General features: G+C 39.7%; 1 protein-coding gene across 4 annotated transcripts in view; it reads left to right on the forward strand.

Annotated features, from left to right (window-relative positions):
• Nucleotides 1-24,036, forward strand: part of LOC147269196 (protein diaphanous homolog 3-like) — a 172,904-nt gene that overhangs the window by 84,656 nt on the left and 64,212 nt on the right. For all 4 annotated transcript variants that reach the window (XM_086180823.1, XM_086180839.1, XM_086180831.1 and 1 more), the window contains 3 exons: nt 6,557-6,681; nt 9,401-9,565; nt 17,362-17,497. In XM_086180823.1, the coding sequence (XP_086036949.1) occupies nt 6,557-6,681; nt 9,401-9,565; nt 17,362-17,497 (426 nt within the window). The remainder of the gene's footprint in view (nt 1-6,556; nt 6,682-9,400; nt 9,566-17,361; nt 17,498-24,036) is intronic.

The raw sequence follows: 24,036 nt of genomic DNA on the forward strand, positions 1-24,036 counted from the left end.
ACATGTCACCCCCTTTATCATGCTCATATCAGTAAATTTAATTAATGCTTTCCCAACTACAGTCGTTCTTTTAACTACTTTTCACATGGTATCTTTTAAAGTGGCTAATCTTGTTGCAATATACTGTTTCTTCTTTTTAGTGAACTTGCTTTTTACTCAAACTAACATCTGAACCTTTTCACAATATGTTTTCATTTCAAGCCAAGTGTGCTTCGTGTTCAAGTGTTGTAAATATCTAATAAACAACCGCAAGTAGTTTTTTGTGTTATTAGATCAGTGCAATTTCCCTGGCGGAATGTCCAAAAGGGATTAATAAAGTAGTCTGTCTGTCTGTCTATTTATAGTACAGGCCATGTCAAAGAACTTCAACATATAAAAATAATAATCATTAATTAATTGTTATTGAGGTGAAATGATTGATTTATTTGTGATATTGTTTTGAAGTCATACCACCCAGCCTTAGCTTATAGCCAAAATACGGGAAGTGTTATTTTAAATGACCTCAGTCTGCACTGTACCCGATGAAATCACCTGCCAAGTTTAAAATTTATTAAATTTGAGGTTGTTGAGAGAAGTTTCTAACAAACACATACAGTGATTCCTTTCTTCATAAGATACATTTGGAAAATTGTGGTGTTATGTCTTGTTTGCTGCTTTCAACGTTTGTTGTTGAAATCCAACAGACAGCATCCGTACGCTTAACCAGGCTGCAAAAAGCCAAATATACTGCTAAAGCGACATGTTTGCATGAATTTGTCTTTTCAGCAGTGAGGGAAAGCCTGCTTTTGTACAGTTTGTGTAGCCCTGTGAGGCATTAATCAGTAATGAGAGGATTTAGCTGTACTGAAGTGGAATTCTTCCAGTAAGCCGTGCTAGGTGTACTGCAGTTTTGCTTGAAGAATCGTGAGCAATGATCCTCAGGTTGAAAGTGTGTACACTAACCCAAGTAGAACAACGTAACTTATTGACCTCCATGCCCTCTTTTTATGTAGTGTGTGTTCAGCACAGGGTTTTCATGCATCACTTGTCCGTGCTTCTCATCCTCGAGCAAAATCTCTCTAGCCGCATTTGTCTGTCAGGCTTTGGCCTCAGAAAGAAAATCTGCATTTCTTAATTTCCATACATCAAAGGATGATCTATAGTGGAGCTCTGCATGGAGCCAGGCTCTCTGTGAAGGAATGTGCGTGCGCTCACTCAGTCTCATTTATATAGCACAGCAGGTTGGAAGAGTAGTAAAAGAATGCCAATGGGGGAATTTGACCTCCACAAATATTCCAGTTGTTATTCTTCTAAAACGCCCACTGTCTGGATTCAACCCCTGTGGACCGCGGAGGCATTCAAGGCCCCACTGCTCATAAAAATCACTCACACTGTAACACACACTGAAAAAGCAAGCGAGTGCAAGGGTGACCAGAGAGAGCAAGAAACACCCTTTTAATCTTTTATCTCTGACCACATCTCTTATCTTACTACGGAGCGGATTGCTCAGATCCTGTGCAGAGGTGCGTTTTTTGTTGTTGTTTTTTTTGTTTTGTTTTTTATCAGACATCAGAAACATTTGATTGATTTAAAAGACTGTCAATTTTTGTTGAACGAGACAGCTGTGCTCAAACCACTCCTGACGCATACATTTTTTTTTTTCTTTTCATCCTCGTACGCCTTTCTACATGGGGGAGCCTCATCACAAAATACTTGTTTGAAATGTTGAATGGTGAAAAGAGGAAATTCATCTCTCATTTGTGCTCGCTTCCACCCCCAGCTCCAACCCCCTGCTCCTTTCTTTATCTGCCAGTGTATCATCACTGGGCTCTCATCATTTCTATTGACAGTCTGCTTGTCTGGCCTCCTTCCACATGTGCATGTGCTGCCTATAGATTTGGTTTGCTTGGATACGCAGAAGGCTTTTTAAGAACACACTGACTGAATTAGAAAGGAGCAGGTGAAATGTCAGTCTCTGACCACAAACTCTTTGACAATTTCATTTCCCGTAGCGATCGTGCGAGTCATTGGTAGGATGAAAGGGGATGATTATTAAGATGTGTCTACATTTACTTGTCAAAATTATTAAAAAAAAAAACCCCAACAACAACTCAGCTTTTTATGTGAAAAGCAATATGTGGGTGTTTGAGTTGTTTTGAGGAGACAGTTTTCAACTCGAGCAACATTTATATTAAATTTCTCTGCATCTTATCAGTTGGCAAACAACAAAACTGCATCGCAGCTAACATCTGGTAAGCAGGCGGACTCAGTCGGAATAACCCGATAATAACGGTTGAAGTAAACCGCCACAGGTTAGGGTTAATTAGCATGGGTTTTTTTTTTGCTGGTCAAGCTTACTGGATTCACTAAATGGCAGTAAGAATACCTCATGCAGAGTATGTCAAGGGAATTTTTGCAGTTTTAGAAGGAAGGACTGATTAGATGACCAGATCAGATGGTTATGGAAAACCTGGAAAAGTAATGGATGTTGAAAATAATAAAATGTGTATACCTGTAAACTAGAATTATAATGAATAAATCAAGCCAGAAATTTTGAGAAGAGTAATGGAGATATTTTTCAGAAATAGCTTAGTTTAGAGTGCATGTAGTTTGAAACTGACTCAGAGAAATGTCATATAAGTTGCCTTTCATGTATTTTCATGTTCAATTACATATGTCATTTTTTTTATCTTCCTCTGTTAAGAATTGTTTCAGAGAATCTATGGTTATGACAATTCTCCTAGAAAATCATGGAAAAGTCATGCAAATGTGTTGGTTAAAAAGTGTAAGCATGCCTTGAATGTCTAATAGCTTGAGATGGCTCGACCTGCCACAACCTTTTATTATTAAATAGCTTTTCCACTTGCACATGTACATGCTGCCGGTCAGTGTTACACCGACTCTTCTCCTTTTATGACTGCGGTTGCACATTGCTATGCGTTAATGTGAGCATTTACGTGGGAAACTGGGCTAATGGAAGGAACCGCTCCAATACCAATATCAGATTGGTTGGGAACATTTTTATGCTCATTATTGAATACAATCCCAGTAACCTCTGCAGGATAGGAATAGCTACTGCATATCAACACCACGCCTTGAGGGAATTCTATGTTCCATTTGGCTGAAAAAACTGATGTGATAAATCTTTGCCAGTTACAGATGAAGCCGATATTATGAGTCTTAGCGATGATTTCCTCCCAGCTTTACTTCCTAATCATGAATGACAGTAGAGAAAGAAAATGCAGGCAGTATTTTATTTTGTGTGCCTACACTCACTCACTCAGCTCCAACTGCATTGAACAGACCGTAGACACACATTTAACTAAACTTGATATTATAAACTTTCTGGAATTTTTTATTTTTTTTATTTTTAACTTATGATGTCAGATTGAAGTCCAAAAAAACCTGTGTTTTTTTCCCCACAGCTCTGTGTTCCCATCAGTGAGTGAGGTTTATGATATCAATTCACTGTGGGCTTAGCTACATTGAAGTTCTCACTTTTCCTCTCCTCATAAAGCATGTTTTGGGATCAAGGTACATTTTAAACTTCTTACTAATAAGCAGCTTATACTTTTTTGTCAAGCAGTGCCTAATCAGGGTAATTTAAGCTATATGTAATATTCAGTGACTAGCTTTAAGTGTCAGCCATAACCAACTAAACAGAAAGTTCGGCTCACTGCGTCTCAGCTCACCCACTGCCACCCATCTGTGCACCTGGGTGAAAGCAAGTATTAGAGTTGTATCTGTACCCCTAATCCAGATAAGGAAAAACACACGTTAACATGATACTTCACCCAAAAAGTTTTTGCCTTTTATATACTTACTCAGGGCTCTTGAGCTCATGGACATGTTTTTTCCCCAGTGCGTCGCTTCTTTGTGACTCTAGGATGCTGAAAGAGCCAGCCATGTATTTTTACTTTGGAGCCAATGGCCACTTATGCCACACAACAACAGCAGAACTGTCCAAAAACCTCACTTTGCAGTCCCTGAAGTGCAGTTTGATATATATTCCACATCTTCCTTATTCTGCCATAGGCACAGTAATCCACACAGTTTGAACTGTGCTGTAGACAAATGAACCATAACTCATCATTCCAGGTTTGCATAAGTGTGAATGAGAGTGGATAAGTTAGTTCAACTGAATGCGCCAACTGGTCATGCTGGGTGACAGTGTACTTGTGGGTTACTGGAAGATTGCTACAGAATTTCAAGCAGCAGGAATATACCAAGCCCCTGAGGAGAAGCAGCTGTGATGTATACAAAACTAACCTTCCATGTTCTCATGTTTTAAATGCGGTCTTTTGTATGTTTGTTCGACTGTGCATTGACTTGTGCGTGTCTGTGCAGCTTATTGTGCTCTTTAAATAGCAGGAAAAGCAGTCCCTCTTGGACTTTAGATATTGCACCTGGTGTTTTTGGTTGGTGGTGCTAATGCTTGGCCTCAGGAGAGCAATGTGCCGAGGAATCGACTCGACCTCACCTCCCTTTGACGTGAACAAGCCTGTGAGCAGGTGCATTTGCTAGGTTTGGAAAGTCAAAATGCAGGTAACATGTCTGCATACAGGTTGAATTTAAAAGAAAATAGGGGCAAACATCTTGCAGATTTTGACCTTACAGTCATACATAAGTAATTAGTTACTGTATAGTTACTAGTTACTTCTCCCAAAAAGAGAAGTAACTGAGTTACTTTACTATGAAAGTATCTAGTTACCAGGGAAAGTGACTATTACATTATTCTTTTTTCTTTTAAGTTTAAAAATGTCAAAGAATTTGAATTTTTTTGTTTTTCCAGAAAAATCCAGCTGTGGCTGCTTGGACGGCGTGGCTCCGTGTCCTTCTCTGTTAGCGGAACTCACCTTAACAGCACCTGCTTGCTATCACCATTCGCGGTGTCAACGGTGTTTCTGGCCACTAGTTTAGTAGAAGCGTGGGCCTTCGAGAGGCGCTTCATTAAATTGGATTTGCTTACATTGGACGTTGACAGCCTCCTTGCTCTCGCTCTGGGACAACATAACGTGTACATTTTGACCTTTAACCTCCATGAAGTTACAATAGTGCCAATATTTCTATCTTTAAAACGCCGTCTTTCCCTGCGACTCCGGACTCGCCGTCTCTGATAGTTTGTGTGTGTGTGCTGCTACGTGCTGGGTTTGTGTGTAAACACCTGCCCACCTGATGTCTCTTGCCCCTCCTCTCCCCCCACCAAAGGAGAAAAAAACACATACATTTGCGGCTCTTGTGTCTGTGTGAGCCGAGTCGGACAACAGCGTCAATGAGTAGCTTCAGTAACACGTAGTAACGGCGTGTTGGTAACAGTAACAGCGTTGTAACCAGTGTTGGGAAAGTTCATTTTCTACATGAACTAGTTCAAATTTCAGTTGACAGATTTTAAAATGAACTAGTGCAGTTCAAAGTTCATAATTCAAAATTTTGAACTAAGTTCACTGTTCAGTTCTTTTTTTCCCAATATGTTGCTTTTAGCTATTATTTAAAAAAAAAATCATTGCTCCAGCCCATGTAGTACCACAGACAGCAGTTATTTTATCAGTTCTAACAATGGAACAATGTGTCAGATTGCACCTTCATTTTCAACTTTGTATCCTTCTACATCCTTTATTTACTTGCACATAGCTTGAAAGGCTACCCGGGTGCTTCATTTCAATATGCCGTTTCAGGTTTGTGGTGGATGTGACTGAAGTGTGTATTTTCTTTTTGAAACCCGGTGGGCAAAGTTTACAGAGAAATGTAAGATTTTTGCCATCTTCCTCAACTTTGTCTGCTGGTTTGTTGAGTTTTGTGTTGTCCGTGGGCTAGAACTACATGCAGCTCCTGTCGCCTCCTTTATGCTGCTTTCTGTTTTGACGACGCGTGCGGTGGCGCGACACTGGTGGCTGGCATTGCCAGATTGGGTGTTTTTCCTTTATACATTAAGAGGTGTTTATGGAGTTTTTTCAGCCGGATTTTTACCTGAAATCTGGTACCCCACTGAACGAAGATGAACGAGAGAGCGAACCGTTCACAGACACCAGATGGAAAGCGTTCACAGTAGTGTTCACTAGGCAGCAGTGCTGTACGTTCATTGCACCTTCCTCCAAATATGAACGCGTTCATGAACTATCGTTCAATGAATGCGTTCAGGCACAACACTGGTTGTAACTATAGAGAAAGTAATTAGTTAGAGTACCCGTTACTGACAAAATTAACGCCGTTATTCCCATCATTGGATGTCAGTAATGATCTTGTGTTCTGATTATTATTGTTTCACACACAAGCACATAAAGCAACCAGGAAAATAAAAAGCTGTACATTGAACCAACTCACGTCTGTCCTCAGTTATTGTTCATTTTCTCAGCGTTGTTGGCTCAGTTTGAATCTATAATTTTCCCACTTTGATTTTCAATGTTGTACGTATGTTGTTTTTCTCTAATCCTTTCAGAGTCTCAACTTAAGAACGCATTTGATTGTACCAGTAATTGACTTGTTGTTTCTCTTCTTTTTTCTTCCCATTTTCTCTGCATGTGGGTGTGTTCCTATGTGCTTTTCTGAATGTGTGTGGATATGTATGTGTGCGCGCTAGTATCTGCAGAGAATCTGGAAAAGAGCCTGAGGCAGATGGAGAGGCAGCTGCTGCAGCTGGAGAGAGACCTTGAGACTTTCTCCTCCCCTGATGACCCCAATGACATGTTCTCCACTAAAATGGCTATATCCTTTACAAACACATGCGTGGATCCAGGACATTTTCCATAGGTTCTCTTCTGAGTGCACTAGAACAATCATTATCATTACTAGAATGGAAGATTTTATGCTAACACATCAAACTGTGTTTCTCCACACAATGGCAACACAAGATCTCTGTGAAAAGTACCTGCTTCATTTCCCATCACCTTCAACCTGGACTACTCCTCTTGTTTTCGTCTGAAATGTTGTGGAGTCCTAATTGACATGAAAGTGAAGCAACCTCTCCTCCTACATCTCTACTTTTCTCCGCTCTTTTCACATCGAGGGCCACCCATCAACTGTTGTACATCATGCACAAAAAAGCCCTGCTGAGAGGACTGATGCAGCATTTTCAATGGGTATGATATGCTGTGAAGAGATGAGGAAAGGATAAATAGATATTCCTTTTCTTTATTGCTCAGCGTATGTTGTTTTCTTCCAAACTGTCAAACGGATGATGAGTGTCATCTTCCATAGTCCAGTCATTGTTGTGCTACCCCCTCTCAGCTCTTTTTGAAGGGCACTTTACAGTGAGGGCAGCTGCATATAAAGGGCAGGGTCATTTTATCAGCACTCATTTTCTTTCCCACTGTGTTGGTCATTATTGCGCCACTTAAAAAAAAAAAAAAGACATTCAAAGTTACAAAACAGAGCGATTTTATATTGTCATTTTAAATACTCAATTTCAGTTTCCGCTTCATCTTCAGATATCCAGGTAGACATTTGGGCAGCTGTCCATTTCTGCTCTGCAGCAGCGTTAATTATTTATAGTCCTCTGAGGTTGTCCTACTGGTTCAGGTTGAAAGGTATGTCTCAGGCCAGGTGCAAGTGTGTTCAATAATACACCCTGCACCTTGCTGCCCTCATGTAGTTTTGATCAATAGCCTTGGGGCTGAGGCAGTGATGGTTTGTGTTATAGTAGTTAGCTGAGAATTTGAGCAAGAAACAGAAAGCTTCACTGAGAATGGATGTGACAGCTCTGCCTTTCACTGCTTCCTTCCCAAATCCAGATACCTTTCACAAAATGTCTTGTCTCAGCAGTACTATTTCAAAACTCAGTCAATTGTAATTAAGATTTTTCACTCACTGGTAGGCATCTGATAAACTGCAATGCAGATAAAGTTAAACATCAGTGGAGTCACTATTTTGGTTATAAATTGAAAATTGATCATTCAGCATCCAGTTTCGAACATCAGAAATCACAAGTAGGATTACAGTTGATCTCGTTTTTCTCTCATACACAACAACAACCACCATGCTTCAGGATAGCTTCCGTTCACATAGAAACCAATAATGATGGATTTCCAGTCCTTTTTAAATTGTTGCCTTTCAGCCATGGTGATACTTATAGCACTTTACAATATTGCCTCATTCACCCGCACTGATGGTGGGAATTGACATGCACCATGCCTGCCTACTCATCAGGAGCAGTTAGGGGTTTCGTATGTTTGGAGAGAGTGAGGATGGAACCAGTGACCCTTCAGCTGCTACACGGCTACTCTACCTCCGGGTTATGCTGCCCACAATAGCAAAAAACAAACAAAAAATTAAGTTTGTTTTCTTAATAGTTAGGGTTAGCAAAGCTGGTAGGATGTTAATTAGAACAGAAGAGAAACCAAATGCAAATAAACAAACCTGTCAGGAGGAAAGATGGCGGACTAGAACAGAACCAGCATAAAAGCTGCAGGGGACCAGTGCTCACTCTAGAAAAAGGAAGATGCCAGCTGAACTGTGATGGAGGGAGGTGTGATATTTTGTACCCTGTGATCCTCATCAGCTGTGGCTCTTAGCTTTTTCTTGTTTTCTCTCACTTGCCTTCCATCACTTTCTCTGCCCCCCCCCCCCCGACTCCCGCTTTAGAAAGATATTACTGACAAGTCAATCTGAGAGCAGTGCCTATTGAGCAGCATTTACCCAGCTGAGAATATAGGTAGTCTCATCCCCAGCCAGATTGAACTCAGGCCAGACCTCAAAAATGAAATTTAAGGAATGAGTTATTGAATTTAAACATATATGGTCATATATATATATATATATATATATATATATATATATATATATATATATATATATATATATATATATATATATGTATATATATATATGTATATGTATGTATATATACGTATATATATGTATATGTATGTATATATATATGTATATATATATGTATATATGTATATATATATATGTATATATATATGTATATATATATGTATATATATATGTATATATATATATATATAATTATAATATAATATTATATATATATATAATTATAATATATATATATATATAATTATAATATAATATAGAGGTGGGAGATCTGGGTGGTGCACAATGGCCAAAGTAGAGCTGCTGATTGTTGCTTTGCTGTTCTTTTTCTTTTTTTTTTTTCTTTGTTGGTGTTCACATTTGCAGTCAATGCTGTGGATGTCAGACACACACCAAAACAGTCTGCCGGTATCCAGACACAAGTCACAGATGCTTTAGGTTGCAGGGGTCACAGATGTGAGCAGTAACCTGACTGAGCTCTTAATGCCAACATGGCAGTGTGTTTTCCAACTTCAGCTTCTCACGGCAACAAACATGAACTACTTCTGTGTTTCTTGTTGCTTTATTACAAGTGGAATGGGGAACCAGTTCCCCCTGTGACACCTGACACTGTGATCTCCCTGCCTGTTGACCTTTACAACACATTCACAGCTTCAGCAAGGTTGCAAGGGAGCAGTATGGCAAGCTAGTGATCATGCACAGCAACATGGAGACGCTGTACCAGAACGTGTTGGAATACTTCGCAGTTGATCCTAAGAAGACCTCGGTGGAAGAGCTGTTCACCGATCTCAGCAACTTCCGTTCCATGTTCACCGTGAGTATACCACCCATTGTAAAATCATGGATGCTGGGTCTCTATTTTCAGACACAATGAGCAATAAGCTTTTTAAGTTTTGGACACAAGGGCTAATGTTACTCTTTCAATGCACTTTGTTTATATGTTTTTTTCCACTTTAAACCAAGGGTAAATGCCATGTAAACGGATAATATCGGCTATTTGCCAAATTGGTTGTAAAGTATCAGCATATCAGATATCAGCAAGATATCCAATTTTGTGCGTCCCCAAATGAAATTCTAGTTGAAGATAATGCTCATTAATTTAACTTTAATTAAGTCTCAGTGACTCAGTATCAATAAACAAGACGCGTTGCAAGTACCAGTGTTTTCTTTATACATTTTTTTAATTTATTTTTTTGTTTACAAAAGAGACAGTACATAGTAATGAACATTAGCTTCAAAAGGAAATATGTCAGAATGTAGCCAAAGGATATTTTCATCTGTAGTGGACAGTACACTTAGACATGCAGTACATAAAGATCATCACCTCACAGAGAAATCCAGCATCCTACATTAACACATATGACATTCATCATGCATGTATCACAGTACAACATGTGAAGACGAAATGGAATAAATGTAATGTGTTGCTCAAGACAGCTAAAATTAAAGAAAAATTATTGAAGTGCTGAGGTTATAAATGTGTATATTGCACGGCATTTATTACTAAGTGAGTGTTTATGACGCACATTGTTCATATTTTACTAGAATTGAAGATAGAACAACGCGTACACATGATGAGCGTATGTATGCGCATGCCACGCTTGTCGGAGTTTGTCCCACGCCTTGTTTGTCCAGAGCCACACCTTCAGATGGGGCATAGAAGTTTTAATTGAAGAACATTCCAGTGTTGAGATATTTATTCAGTCAGCAGTTTTTGGGATGTATTTGTGAGGCAGGTTGGTCAATTTTATGTATATTGTGTCAAGTCAAATATTAAGGGTTCTAAACATTTTATTCATTGGTATTGCAAAATGCTGTGATTTGCACATCAGCACCCTGTAGTATACTACACATCAGAGAACAGCAGCAGTCTCGTGTAGTCCAGTCCCTGCCTGACATTTGTGTCATCACTGGTCTCGATGGCCTTATCTAAGCTGGTGCTACTGTGAGCTGTGGAGACCCACTGTGTTTAATCAGCAGGATTAGTGGTACAGGCCACTGGGCACGACAGATAATAGTAACTAATTAGCCCACTAAAGAACCTGCCCTGCCCCCAACTTAACATCTACCACACACACACACACACACACATGAATACAAATACACACACACAGATCTCATGCCTCTTTTTCTACGAAGTTATTGTTTGTATCTTAGATTTGCATGTACTTCCGAGCTTTGTTTGTACATTGGAGTGTTTTCAGGGACGGTACTGGTGGGGTTTTGGCTTGGTCTTAGTCCTGTAATAAATTTCAAACTCACACTCAGTAGAAGCAGCTTTTGTTTTTGTTTTTGTTTTTTGACAAGAGCCCCAAATGCAATGCAAAGTTACAGCCTAGTTATAGATTCTAAGAATAATCTTTTAGGTTAGAGTTTGAAACAGTTACATTTGGTAAATTAATCTTGGTTTGGCTCTCCTTCTCTTTCTCCCTAAAATGCCCCCTGCCCACCATCAAGTCATAATTTGTTCCTAAAACACAAAATGATACTTCAGATCTTTGAAGACATTTGAAGACACATAATGAGACAGTAAAATAAGAGAGTTGTGTTTGTAAACTTTTACATATTTAACTACTAACTTCTCTATTTCCTTTGGTTAGTTCAGAAGATTCTAGATCCTGTAGAATATCTGAGAGACATTAGCTGTCTGTCTGAACCCACAGGTAAGCCATCTGCTAACAAGGTCAAATTGAATAACAGGTGACCAGCTTTCACATTCACACTCTCACGTGATTCTACAATGTGCAATTTTCCACCTTGAGGCAGGAAAGGTCCCACCCTCTGCTTGTTTCATCAAATTTACCCCCCATCATGATAATCTAATAACCTGGCTGCTGTACGCTACATGTGGCGTTCAATGTGAGAGTGAAATAACTATCTACATACTCCCCTCAAGCTTTGAAGAAACACAAAGGCTCTCAACAATTTTTCCTAGATTCATTGCTTTTAGCCTTCCTGGCCCAGTGTTCTTTACATTTCCCATCTATGTTATTGATCCTTGGACTGCAGCCTTCTTTATTCTTTACCTCACTTTAATAGCCGCCACCCACTGGTTGGCGTGAATTATACTCAGTCAGCGAGGCCAACTTCATCAGGTCAAAGCATGTTATCAATAACTACTGTATTGTCTTTATGTCTTTCACAAACATGAGACTAAAATGCTCCAATTTAAGTCAATTAAAATGTGAAACTGAATGAGGATGAGTTGAGTATGATGCCGTTTGACACAGGTCTTGGACTGCTCAGAACTTGCCTACTTGGACCGCTGCTTCTATTAAGCTGCCTCTTAGCCAGGCATTGCTTAACAATCAAACTCAGCTTGTATCATCTGCTTCCTCTCACGTAACCAGCTGTCCCACTATTGATAATGAATGCTTTTGGCCAGGGTTTTCTATTGCAGGCAGCCTTTCTCTTTACAGCCAATGCTTTAGGTCAAGGGTGCGCAAATGTTTTTTTCCCGTATTTGGTGGGCTAAAATTCAAAGTAAACAGTGGACTGCGGTTCAAAGTCAAACACGATTTGTATTATTTAAATGCTTTTTGTCAAATCTCCAAGCTTTGCTGCCTCTTGTTTTTTGTTTTGTTGTTTTTACGACACTCAGGCAAAACTGACAAACTTTACTGTCATTATACTGCCTGATCAAATCCTGAAAATATGATTCATTATTAAGGATCTTCCATATTAAAAAAAAACAAACATTTTTACATCATATATTTACACAACAAAAGAAAACAAAAGGTGGTTCACATTATCATTTTTTTTAGCATATTCTTTAATAGGCTTATTTATTCATTTATTTTTTCATATCTAAATGGAACTTTTGTTGGCAGCCCTGCTTATGATTTTTCAGAAACATTGAAGAATAACAGTCAATGTCTTAGGAAGTATAAAGATGGATTATATGAAAAAAAAAAAAACATGGTAGTTATTCACTTCCCTCTGATAGGCCAAGGTGTAAGTACTCTAAACTCTTAGCAATTTGTTCAAACAGTTGCCTCACATAGCTGCATCTTGGTGGAAGCCAAGGCTAGGTCACTGAACATAGGCAAGCAGTAAACCTCAGCACGCTAACCTCTTGGTCAAATCTGTGTCAGCATTTATCCCACTGAGCCAAGGCCTTTGTTAATAAGTGCACGCTGTCTCTTGACCACTGCCTGTAGAGTACTGAGCCTTGGACTCGTGTGTGTGTGTGTGTGTGTGTGTGTGTGTGTGTGTGTGTGTGTGTGTGTGTGTGTGTGTGTGTGTGTGTGTGTGTGTGTGTGTGTGTGTGTGTGTGTGTGTGCGTGCGTGTGTGTGTGTGTGGGCGCGCACACACAAGCATGTTTGTGTTCATATGTCATTTTGCAGTTTGTTTTTTCTGGAGGAAGCTGCTTTTGCTTTTTTTCCCATACGAAGATGTACACACCTACCGGTACACACACACACACACACACACACACATACAGCATGCTCAGTCACCCATAGGAAGGAGACCCAGGGCGAGGCCGTACATCTGACAGGAATCCAATTGAGCGTGTCTAATGGCAGACATCCAGGAGAGGAGGAGGAGGAGGAGGGGGAAGCAGACCTGCAGTGATGAAGGAGAGCGGAGGGCAATTTTCTCAGAAAGCAGTTTCTCTCTTACCCGCTCTCTCTCTCTCTCTCTCTCTCACTCTCAGCGCCATATTACAGTAAAAAAAAAATATTAATGTTTCATTATGTGACTCTTCATCTTTTGGTAATTCCAGACTCTTCTTTACTATCCTTGAAAATCAGTTCCCATTATGGCTAAACATTTTCACAATTTTTTTTCCTTCAGCGTATAATTCAAAATACAAATTAAACTTGTCTTGAAAGCTTCGTGTTACTGAAAATGGTTAATGTCAAATGACTCCCTTTTATTGTTTTTTGAGTTAGATTTTACTAATTGGCTTTGTGATTTAAGAGAGGAGTATTGCCTTTTATATGTCTGTGATCATATTAGTTTTTTGTTTTAACAAGCACATTTTTTGAAGAAGAAGAAATGGAAGAACTACTCCCTAGCAATCATTTTCCTGCTGTTTTGTCCATGTGAAGTTGAGAGTGATCCTCTCTTAAACAGGCCCACTTGTTTTATTGATTTGTTATTGATTAATCATGGTTTTCTTGGCTGGTGGCAGAAGCAGTGAAAGCCCTGATTTGTCTTCCTTTGTAAATCTGCATAGCCGTATTATTGGAACCATCTGCCATACATTTCAAAGTAAAGCCTTAAGACAATCTGTATTGTTCGAAGGTCTCATCTGTTAGCATCAGAGTGCAGTGGCCATTTTCATTATCAGCCAGCAGTGAATTTTGTTGGAGAACAACCGATGATGTATCTATTCGTCATGAAGCTTTCTGACATACTTTGTACAATGTGAGTAACAGTATTCTTTATTGTCATTTTAACTATTACAACGAAAGGGTACAGTGCAAGTTATTATTTATGTCACCAATATTTGGGTTGGCATATCAGCTTTGTTAGAGTTGCAAGTGGAGACAGCTATGCTTGGTTGGTTAAGTGCCAGTCTGTTAAAAATGACCCTTTTTCAGATTTTGTTGTATTAAACAAGATTACATTTAACAATCAAATGTCTTAAATGTGACCAAAAGTAACATGTCCACAGTTTTCATCAAATAAAACTGAACTGAAATAGTGAGACGTTTCTTTGATCACACTGTTAAGTACTCAGATGAACGGCCAGTTAAAAAAAAAAATGGTGCTCCCAAATTAACACTTGTACAAGAAGAATTACATCATCCTTATTGCAATTTGGTGGAGGTCTACACTCTTTCTTGTAGTTAAAAATGTATTACGTGTCAGTACTCACTTTATTTTTTCCTCGTCCTCTCTGCACATAATGCACTAGACCGTCCAGTAAAGGCACAGTTATTGAATCACTGGCACAAATTACCTGCAGTCATTCCAGCAAAACAAAGTAATTGTATGGAGCACTTGCCTTCGTTTCAAATTATTTTAAAATTACTCTGAGTCTCAGTCCTGTGAAGATCCTCCAACCCCACAAACACAGGCTCAGCACTCTAGCAACAATTGTATTTATTTCTATGAGAGAATTTGATATGGTATTTTTAAAAAATAGTTATGAAATATTTCCCCCAGGTTACAGTGAATAGATGCGGAGCAAGAATGGCAATGACATCAAGCTTACAGCTACACCCATAACTGTTTAATTTATTCAAGTTACCGCTTCTCTGTATTTCAAGTGGCTTTTGACGCTGAACTGACTGACAGCACTGAATTGTTTCGAGTTCAAGTTGGACTGTATTATTTCCAACAACGGTCACTTTCATGCAGTCTTAATGAGAGGCTGTCATCAGGCCTCAGTACACCGCTCTTCATTGTACCAGTGTACTCCTTCTTATACACACATATTGCTTGTACTGTGTGTGTGTGTGTGCGTGTGTGTGCGCGTGTGCGTGTGTGTGTGTGTGTGTGTGTGTGAAGTCATTTTGGTATTCTTCCACTGACCTGCCTGTCAAGCCAGGTTGTGTGTGACTAACGCAGAAGGGGAGAAGACAAGACGGCGGAGGCGGGTGTTTGATATAGGCTCAGACTCCCATGCTTTTGTGACTGGCTATTGATTAGGATGACAGTCATACTAGCACTCTATTAAATCATATTCAGCCTGTCTCCTGACCGTGTCATTTTTGAGCACATCATTGTATGAGTTTAACAACCTTTTAGCACAGGGATTATTGAGCTTGTACCCGCAGAGTTTGATGTCCGGTAGATACCATAATTCTTCATAGACTGGCAGCGTGGGATTACTGACATTTTTTGTTGGCTGTGACAGCTTCCATCCAGCTCAATAGAAAACTCATAACACTAGGAGCTGCCACTATTCTTCATAATGTCCCTTTTTTTTTTTTTTTTTTTAAATAACTCTCAGGTTGGTAGATATTGCAAGGAAACAACATAACTTTAGGTGGAAAGAGAAGGCCTACCCATATGCTCTAGGAAAAAGCTAATGCAACATCATATAAGAAGTATTAAAAAAAAAAGAATTACGATTAAATTTGATCCAATATCTGAGCCACAGTAATAAATGAAAATCAAATGAAACTCAAGGGACACCTGAACCTGTTTGTTTCGCTGCAGCACTACCTGAATGTTCCGATTTAAAAATGTAAAAGATAATAATAACATTAATGGGAGCTACTGGTGTTGTCACTTTTCTACTGAAGATATTTTTTTCAACACAGCACCTATAAAGGGATGTTGTTGTTTTTTGTTGTTTTTTTACAGGTTTTACAATCAAGACATTCCTGTCTTTGCTCACTTGATACAGTACAGAAGTTACCTCAATATCATGGATAGGTGAGAGCTGTGTGGCAGGAACCCAAGCACAGATTTGGACACAGGTTTGCTCTGTTGTATTAAAGGGTGTTTATTGTAACCAAGGCATGGATGGCAGATGGAGCAGAGGGGGAAGTGGAGATAGTAGGTGGTCAGGCTAACCCAAACCGGCAGGAGAATAATGGAGTGGGCTGGAGGGGTGTGATGAACAAGAGAGCAAGTGTGGCAGGTGGAGCAGACAACAGGTGGCAGGCAAGCAAGGTGACCAGGGATAGATGATCATGGGATAGGAGGAAAAGCATAATTAATTGCAAGGAACCATTTCACATTAAGTAATTCTGAATATGCAAACAGAGAGAGCAAGTGTCTTATCACCTTCTTAAAATAATTGCCTAAGTCATTTATTTGACAAAAATGTTGTCTAAATCAACTCATTATGATGTTTTGTCTCCAGTTTTTGTGTTTTCTGAAAAACTTCAAAATGACTAAGGCGATTATTGTAAGGCAACAATATGTGAATGCTAATCTCTGCCAATGCCATGTTAAGATACGGGAAGCACAGTCAAAGCAACTGGAACCACTTTACAAACTTTATGAATGTAAAAGATTAACCAACCATCAATGTGAGCCAGTGTTGTAGAGAGAAGGTAATCATAGCTCGGTGTGGGTAACAGATGCAGTGTTTCTAACATCCAGGCTGCTGCAGAGCCTTTCGGGTGGCAGTCTGGGCTGAAAATCCCAACCTTAGCAGAAGGCAAATATGCATGCAAGCGGTCTCGCATCAGAGGTGCAAGCATCTTTTTTTTTTCTTCCCTGTGAACTCCTTGGTTACAAGTGGGTTTTCCTGGCTTGGTTCTAAACGTCTGAAGCCCCGATGTTCGCGGACCCGTGTGTGATCTGGTTTGCCTGCAACGTGGCCTGGTCAGCCCAGAATGTTTTGATTACTCCCCTTTTTGGAAATGTGGTGTTGATCCTGCCAGTTTAAAAGATTGTATTTGGTCCTTGCAAAGGGCAACAACGAGCATCTATATTTGCGTATACTTTAGAGAGAGTATTTAATGCAAGGCATAAAATGAATAAGAGTTGGTCCACTTATGATCAGATCCCCCAAGATGTATATTAATGCCTGGTCTTAACAGGATCTCTGATTCCAGTGTGTCTGATGAAGATGCCTGTAGGGTTTGACAGCTGGCTGTGACAGGTGCCACATTACTATAATTAAACCGTTTTAAGCAATCCGTCTTGTTATCTCTTTGCCTCCGTCTTTCTTATTTTCCATGTCTCTCATCCCACAGCAAGCACTCAAGGAGAACTTGAGGCAGCGGGAGTCAGAGGAGAAACAGAGGAGAGCCCGGGCAGCAAAGGAGAAGGCAGAGCGTGAAAAGCAAGAGAGGCAGCAGAAGAGGAGGAGGTTGCTGGAAGTCAATGCAGGTAGAGACCGTTCAAACTGCTTTCCCCATCAACTCTTACATGCTCTTGAGCCCTTTACATGCTGCTGTGTGCTAAATCGGTCTCGGGTCAAATGTTGTAAGACATCGTTGAGACATATTTATCAAGCCTCATTTAAGTATTTAGCTCTGAAAATATAAACACAGAAAGCTCATATGGTCAAGTTCATCCATTGGTTAGTCTCTGATGGAGATAATTTAAATGTGAGATTAACGTCTGTGATATTAAAACAGAATGTCAAAAAGCCTTTTCCTCATATACATTTTTGTCACTGGGCTGTGTTGAGATCATGAGTCTTGACTTTAATTACTTCGGGTCAATTAATCCTTCAAATGTGGGTCCCCAGATATGGGAATTTAAAGTTAAAATCGACATCATGATACCAGTCACGTACAGCGTGGTGACAGTGTGAGCCATATGACTTTAACATGACAGGAACTAATTTGATGCAGAACATTAGGAGGATTTCAGTCTTGTAATGCTAGCATAATAAATATTGATTAGTGATTGATCTGAGAGGAGAAGCCCATGTCTTGCTTAACGACTCCTTGGAGGGGGTCAGGGTTCAGTGTCAGCCCCAAAACAGCATCTGTCAGAGTTGCTGTCCATCTGTATTCAGCAGGATAGATGCTTTCTAAAGTGACCTGTAGCCACTCTGCAGCCACTGACTGGTTATTAAGTGAGCAGAGGTGTTATACTACAGTCTGTAAAGGAGTTATGGTTGAATTGGTGCTCGTTTGATTTTAAGTTCACAGTCCATCGTAATGCCTTTTCTTGTAGATTTGCCATTCCATTAACAAGCAACTGAGGGCCTGCAGCCTCTGGTTTAAAAACCTGAAAGTAATTAGCTGGCTTCTCAAATAGTTTAACATTGTGCCCCAGATATATTTGTCTCTAATCCACTGAGGTTTAATGCTAATTTATGTGCGATAGTTATAATCGTCAATCTCCTCCATGACTGAGAAGTTCATGAAGATCTGTTTCTAGAGAGAAAATAAGTGTTGCTTCTAAATTCCAGCTTTCTGCTGTGGGAAACATATGACTTTTCTTTGGTCGGCTGACGCATCATTCAACTGTTTCTTGAATTCCACATTGATTTCTTGACCTTGTTTTTAATTCCTTGAGATGGTTTTGCTTTATGTGTCAAATCAATGTTTGCGTATTGTAAGTGTATTAACTAGCACTTGTGTTTATAGTCCTTTTCGAGGCTGCCAATTACTGTGGCCCTCACTGATAATTTAGCCAGAAAGTGAGGGCATCTTGATCCAACTGCCAATTTTATTTATTATTTTATTTTTTATTTTTTTGTTTTTACTTCCCCTTTGGAGCATTGCTTATGCCAGGAACTTGTTTAGCAATGCAGCCTCCAGACTCATTTTCAATGCCAACGTCGAGACTGGCACTGGCATATATAGCTAATGTAACTGTGCCAACCACTGTCACACTCCCGTAGACTTGAGAGTGCAAGTGGAGAACCCCAATGCTCAAACCAAGCCAAAATACTGTTGTATGCTTTACCATCAGCAGTTGACCACTCCCTCTTCCCTTTACTCTCGTCTGGACATCTCCCAATTGTTAACATGCTTCACTGATAGAGGATTGTGTCCAGTTAAAATTAATGAGCAAGGTTCTGTTAAATAGGCTACATTCTGTGTCTTAGTCCAATGGTATTTCTCACACCATCTGTCACACTGTGGCTATCTGAAAATACGAACAACTTGTTTAAAGCCAAAAATGTAACAAATCCATCAAAGGAGTGGAATTTCACTAAAACCCGCCTACAGTATTTATGGAGGAAGCTCTTCAGGTATTGTCATTCGTCTTAGTCCAGGTATGAACAAGGACCAGTGGACCCTGTTCCCCTAATATAGGCTAATATGGGATTTGAGGTGCATAATATAAACGGGTCAGAAGTATTTTGCACTGTTCTGTATCTTTTGGACTTAATTCAGTGCATCATATGTTGATACAAATAACCATCCCTTATATTTAAGCTCTTGTCAAACAAGTTAGCAGTAGCTAACAGTAGCATGCATACTGCAAATGACCTACGGACAGAACTACAATAGCTCAAAGTAGAAGCCAAATAGCTCAAAATCTGATAGGGAATCGAGTCACTGGGTTCTATGATGCTCAGAAAAGATTTTTCCGCTTTTTCATAGTCACTACAATGGAAGAAGTGGAGCCTATGATGATTTAAACAAGTGTGGACATTAATCATAATAACTCTCACTGCCAAAAGATGGAGACACATACCCTGCACTATAGTTTTAAATACAAAATACACAAACATTAATATTTGATATTTAGAACATTCAGTTTTACTTCAAGAATATAATTGTTTTCTTATGAGCTTGTGTTCGTAAAGTTGTATTTCACTGCAAACTTTTTCATTTCTCCAAGAAAAAGTAGTTCACTTATAAGAAAATCAGAAGGGGAAAAAAAGAAAACTTAAGCCAAATATTGTCAGAAAGGCTTAAACAAATATGCCTAGAGCTTGAAATTTATTTAGATATGCTCAAATTAAGATAAAGCTAAAGGCAAACTCTGTGACATCCCAAAGGAGTAATGTTTCTGGCAATGTATGGCACACACATGTACACACGCACACACAGATTGCTGGGATGTGTGACAGTGATTTGGCATTATGCCACCTACCCAGGACAGGATTTACTCACTCTCTCGCGCACACTCTCTCACCGTGTGTCTCTGTCTGTCTCTCAGCCTATTTATTAACTAAAGAGCTTTCTCTTTGTTTGTCAGGGAGGATTGTCCTCAATGGAGATTTTCTGTGTAATCATCTGATTATCCATCAATTCCCTAAAAAGCCCCAGAGAGGCTGCATATCCACATTATGCTGAAGGGCACAGCAATGAGAGGCAGAAGAAGGAAGCGCTGGGGGAGTGGAGGGGGATTTCTAGAGTTATGATCAAAATGGAATGCTTGTTTTTACCTAGTTGTCTATTAGCCCATTTATGTATTCAGGAATCACAAGTTTCCATTTTTCTTCTATTTTCGCTCTTTTTTGCGTGCTCACCACAGGCTGAGCCACCTTCATGTTGAAATACAGCCTATCATCATCTGCACCGTGTTCTGGCAGTCTGAGTTCTGAGAGCGAGCGCTGCAGCTTACATCCATTTGCATAGGGCCCTATGGAGATTGAAATCCAGATTGAATAGCTGTTTTTTTCCCTTCTCTTACAGTGCTTGTGTATGACAAATCTGTTGCATTAACTCCCAGGGTATAGGCCTGGAGCGGGAATGTTTGTGGAGCGACAAATTACACGTTGGAGCTTTATTTTACATTCCCTACATGACTACTAGCTATGAACTATTAAGACATCAAATAGTAGAACAGCTAGAAATGCAAAAAAAAAAGAGAGAGAGAGACAGGAAAAGGAGGAGCATCAGAAAAAAGGGGATGAAAAGCTGTTTTTGCAAAGCAGGAACTTCTCTATGTTCTCAAGAGATTTTCTTTAGATAGCAACGGTAGTACCCCCTTTATAGTGGTGCTCACTTAGTTTGTGAGAGTGTATCGAATTCTCTCCCTCAAGTTTTCGCTTGCATGTTAAACTCATGACAGTTAAATTCAGAGGAGGATTTTCATGCGACCATCCACTGTAAAGCAGTTTGTTTTCCAGAGTTGCTATGGGCAACCAAGCTAAGAATATGCTGCTGTCCACTGCTGGTCTTTAGTGTTCTGAATGATGGACCTAACACAAAGCCAGTTTATTGGCTGTAAGTAACACTCAGCTATGATGTAGTGTGGTTCATTTCTGCCTGTTGTTCCAACTAAGTGGCCATATAAGCCAGATTACTGGACTGGAACAATCACTTTTAAATATGGTGACATGTCTAATGTTTAAATTTTCCTGAGATATCTCCTCCCATTTGCTGTGAGACCTTCTAATTGTGTCTTCTGGCCACTAGAGGGTAGATGATCCTCACAAAATATATTACTCTGGCTAATATGTTCATAAAAGGTATTCAAAGATTTATTAGTTAAACTCTTATTCTCACCATTTGTAAAAGAATTCTTCTTTGGTTATAGTGCATCATGTGTATCCAGGTGGTATTGTACATCCAGTGTTTGCTCTCCAGGGTTTCTCTTATGATGTCATCAGATATAAATTACAAACGATGAGACAATTATTCCCACTTTCTGATTTGTTGCTAACAAAGCAGACGTTTCCCTGCAGAGACCAATTAAGTTTTATGCCTGTAAGATTGTTGAAGATTTATTAACTTATCTTGGACTGGCTGAGATATATTGTGTCCTTTTCAGGTCTGTTTTTACAATTGGAGCCAGCACGTGGGTTTTTTTGTTTTTAAATTGACCGGATACACGATGCGATTCATGTGGAGATTTCCTGTCTGGCTCGATCTGCTCTCTGCAGAGCCGTCCGTCAAAAATAGACGTGTAGATAGACGTGTAATAGATGCTTTTCTTGGCAAAGTAGTGCACTGGCAAGTGACCAGTTAGGAATTGGAAATATGTGACACTGACCAGCCCTAACAGGCCGGTCATGCTGAAAATCGTCCGATTCCAGGCCCTGGCTGGGTAATCTTTGTATCCTTCTTATTCATCTGAAATAGTGAATAAAGTCTGAATATCAAAAAATTAGACTGCCCTAAACTGATGGCGTAATAAAGTAGTTTGGAACCTTTTCTGCTTGTGACATGTAGATACAAGGTAATGTCTTCTTTAAACTTCTCAGCATAAAAGGCATGTCCAGGTTGGGAGCAGTGCAGTAGAATGAATGGAACTTAATTTTCTCTTGATTTTAGATTCATGGAGGGGTAGAACTATGTTGTATAAAACCTGTGAAAGTCCAAAAGCTGTAAATGTAATAGGATATCTCCTCCTTCTGCACGATGCAGATTTCATTCTGATTTGCTAATTGATGGTGAATATTATTTTCACATGCTCTGATGCATGGATGTACTCTGTACAACCATACTATCAGAATGAATGGCTTACTACACTCAGTATAGAGGAACAAGCAGTCCGCCATGGAAGGAGCAGGCTTGCCTCATCGCACCTTTTGCCTTCTAAGTGTCCCATGGAACACAGTCGTCAACCTGCACTTGTTGTACACAAGCATGTCATTTTCCCTCTTTAGCGTGTCCATCCTGGTCCAACTGACCCCATTTCTTTGACTTGCTCTGGCCCACCTTGTTACACACTGTTACAACTGAGTCATTGTCCTAACGATAAGTGCTGCATCATGTTGAGAGAAGTGGCAGGAGGCAATAGCCTGGATCTGGCATGAAAATGTTCAACTCACTCTTTCAAATTCCTGCATGCTGTGGTCTTCAGCATAAAAGATGATGGACCGTGACTCCTCCGTGTAGCAACAATAAACACAGACTTTGCAGACTTTCTTACACATGACATTTACACAAAAATGTTGCAAATATTAGACTTCATACAGAACTTTAGAAAGTACTACCTCTCTGATGTGGGATTTTTTATTTTTTAATTAATTTATTTTTTAACTTTTTTTTTGGAGGTTAAAAAAAGGTCCACTGATTCCAAGGACCCTAATTCCTGTGGTGGAAACTAAGGTTCCTGGGAAATGCTCCTGTGATTGAAAAATGGGCTTTTTGAATACGCCCAGGCTAACTCCTATCTGCATCTCTACATTAGATTCAAGACATCTACAGTACACATCACCATGTTTTCTTTCCTCCAAGACAGTAGAAGTCACTGTAGACACTTCATGGTATACCTGATTTGGCTCAGTTCTTATTTTCCATCTCAAAAAAAAATTCTAGAGTTGGGGGGAGAGGGGATAGCTGTTGAGATGCAATAAAGAAAATGTGAATGTAAGGAAACACTCCTACTATTCTTTAAATAGACATCAGTGAGGCCTTAGACCGGCTTATGCAGGCGCCTTCAGTTTTTGTGGAAGTTAAAGTCACATTGCACAGCTGTCATGAGAGCTGATCCCAGATGCAGCACAATAGACAGGCAGGCAAATTGTGCAGATCAAAGGACCGATCAGTAGCTTGACTGCCAAAGCCGGGATACCACTCTTCACTGTTCCATTCCACTCGATAGTCTTTGTTCTCTTGCCACATCCTCCTCAATGCCACCTTTCACAAGCTCAATGACTGTCTTAAACCCATTTTTACAGTTACTACCTTGACTAATATTCCTCTGCCGTGTGTTTCTCTCCCATTACGATCCATGTGACATGTCTGTGATCTCTCTCTAAGTTTTCAAGACTGTGGGTGTGAGTATATAAATATGTGTTATGATTTCAGTGTTGTGCTGTCTGAGAGCACCTCATGTCTACAATCTATAAAGCAGTTTTCTGTCTCGGCCTGCCGGTGTTGGCTCTGATTGATGTGTAAAATTGGACTGTTTTTACTCCCATATAATCCTGAGGCGGGAGATCTGAGCGGGTTTCGTTTTTCCTCGCCTCCTGAGGCACACAAAGTGTTTCATGTTCTTGTGGGTTGGAGTCAAACGGAGTACTACACACGAAGGCGCACACTACAGGTTGCAGTTGACTG

This window comes from Aulostomus chinensis, chromosome 2 (genome assembly GCF_037954235.1).
Source record: "Aulostomus chinensis isolate RoL2024-O1b breed Wild chromosome 2, RoL_Achi_v1.0, whole genome shotgun sequence".
In the NCBI taxonomy this organism is placed as follows: Eukaryota; Metazoa; Chordata; class Actinopteri; order Syngnathiformes; family Aulostomidae; genus Aulostomus; species Aulostomus chinensis.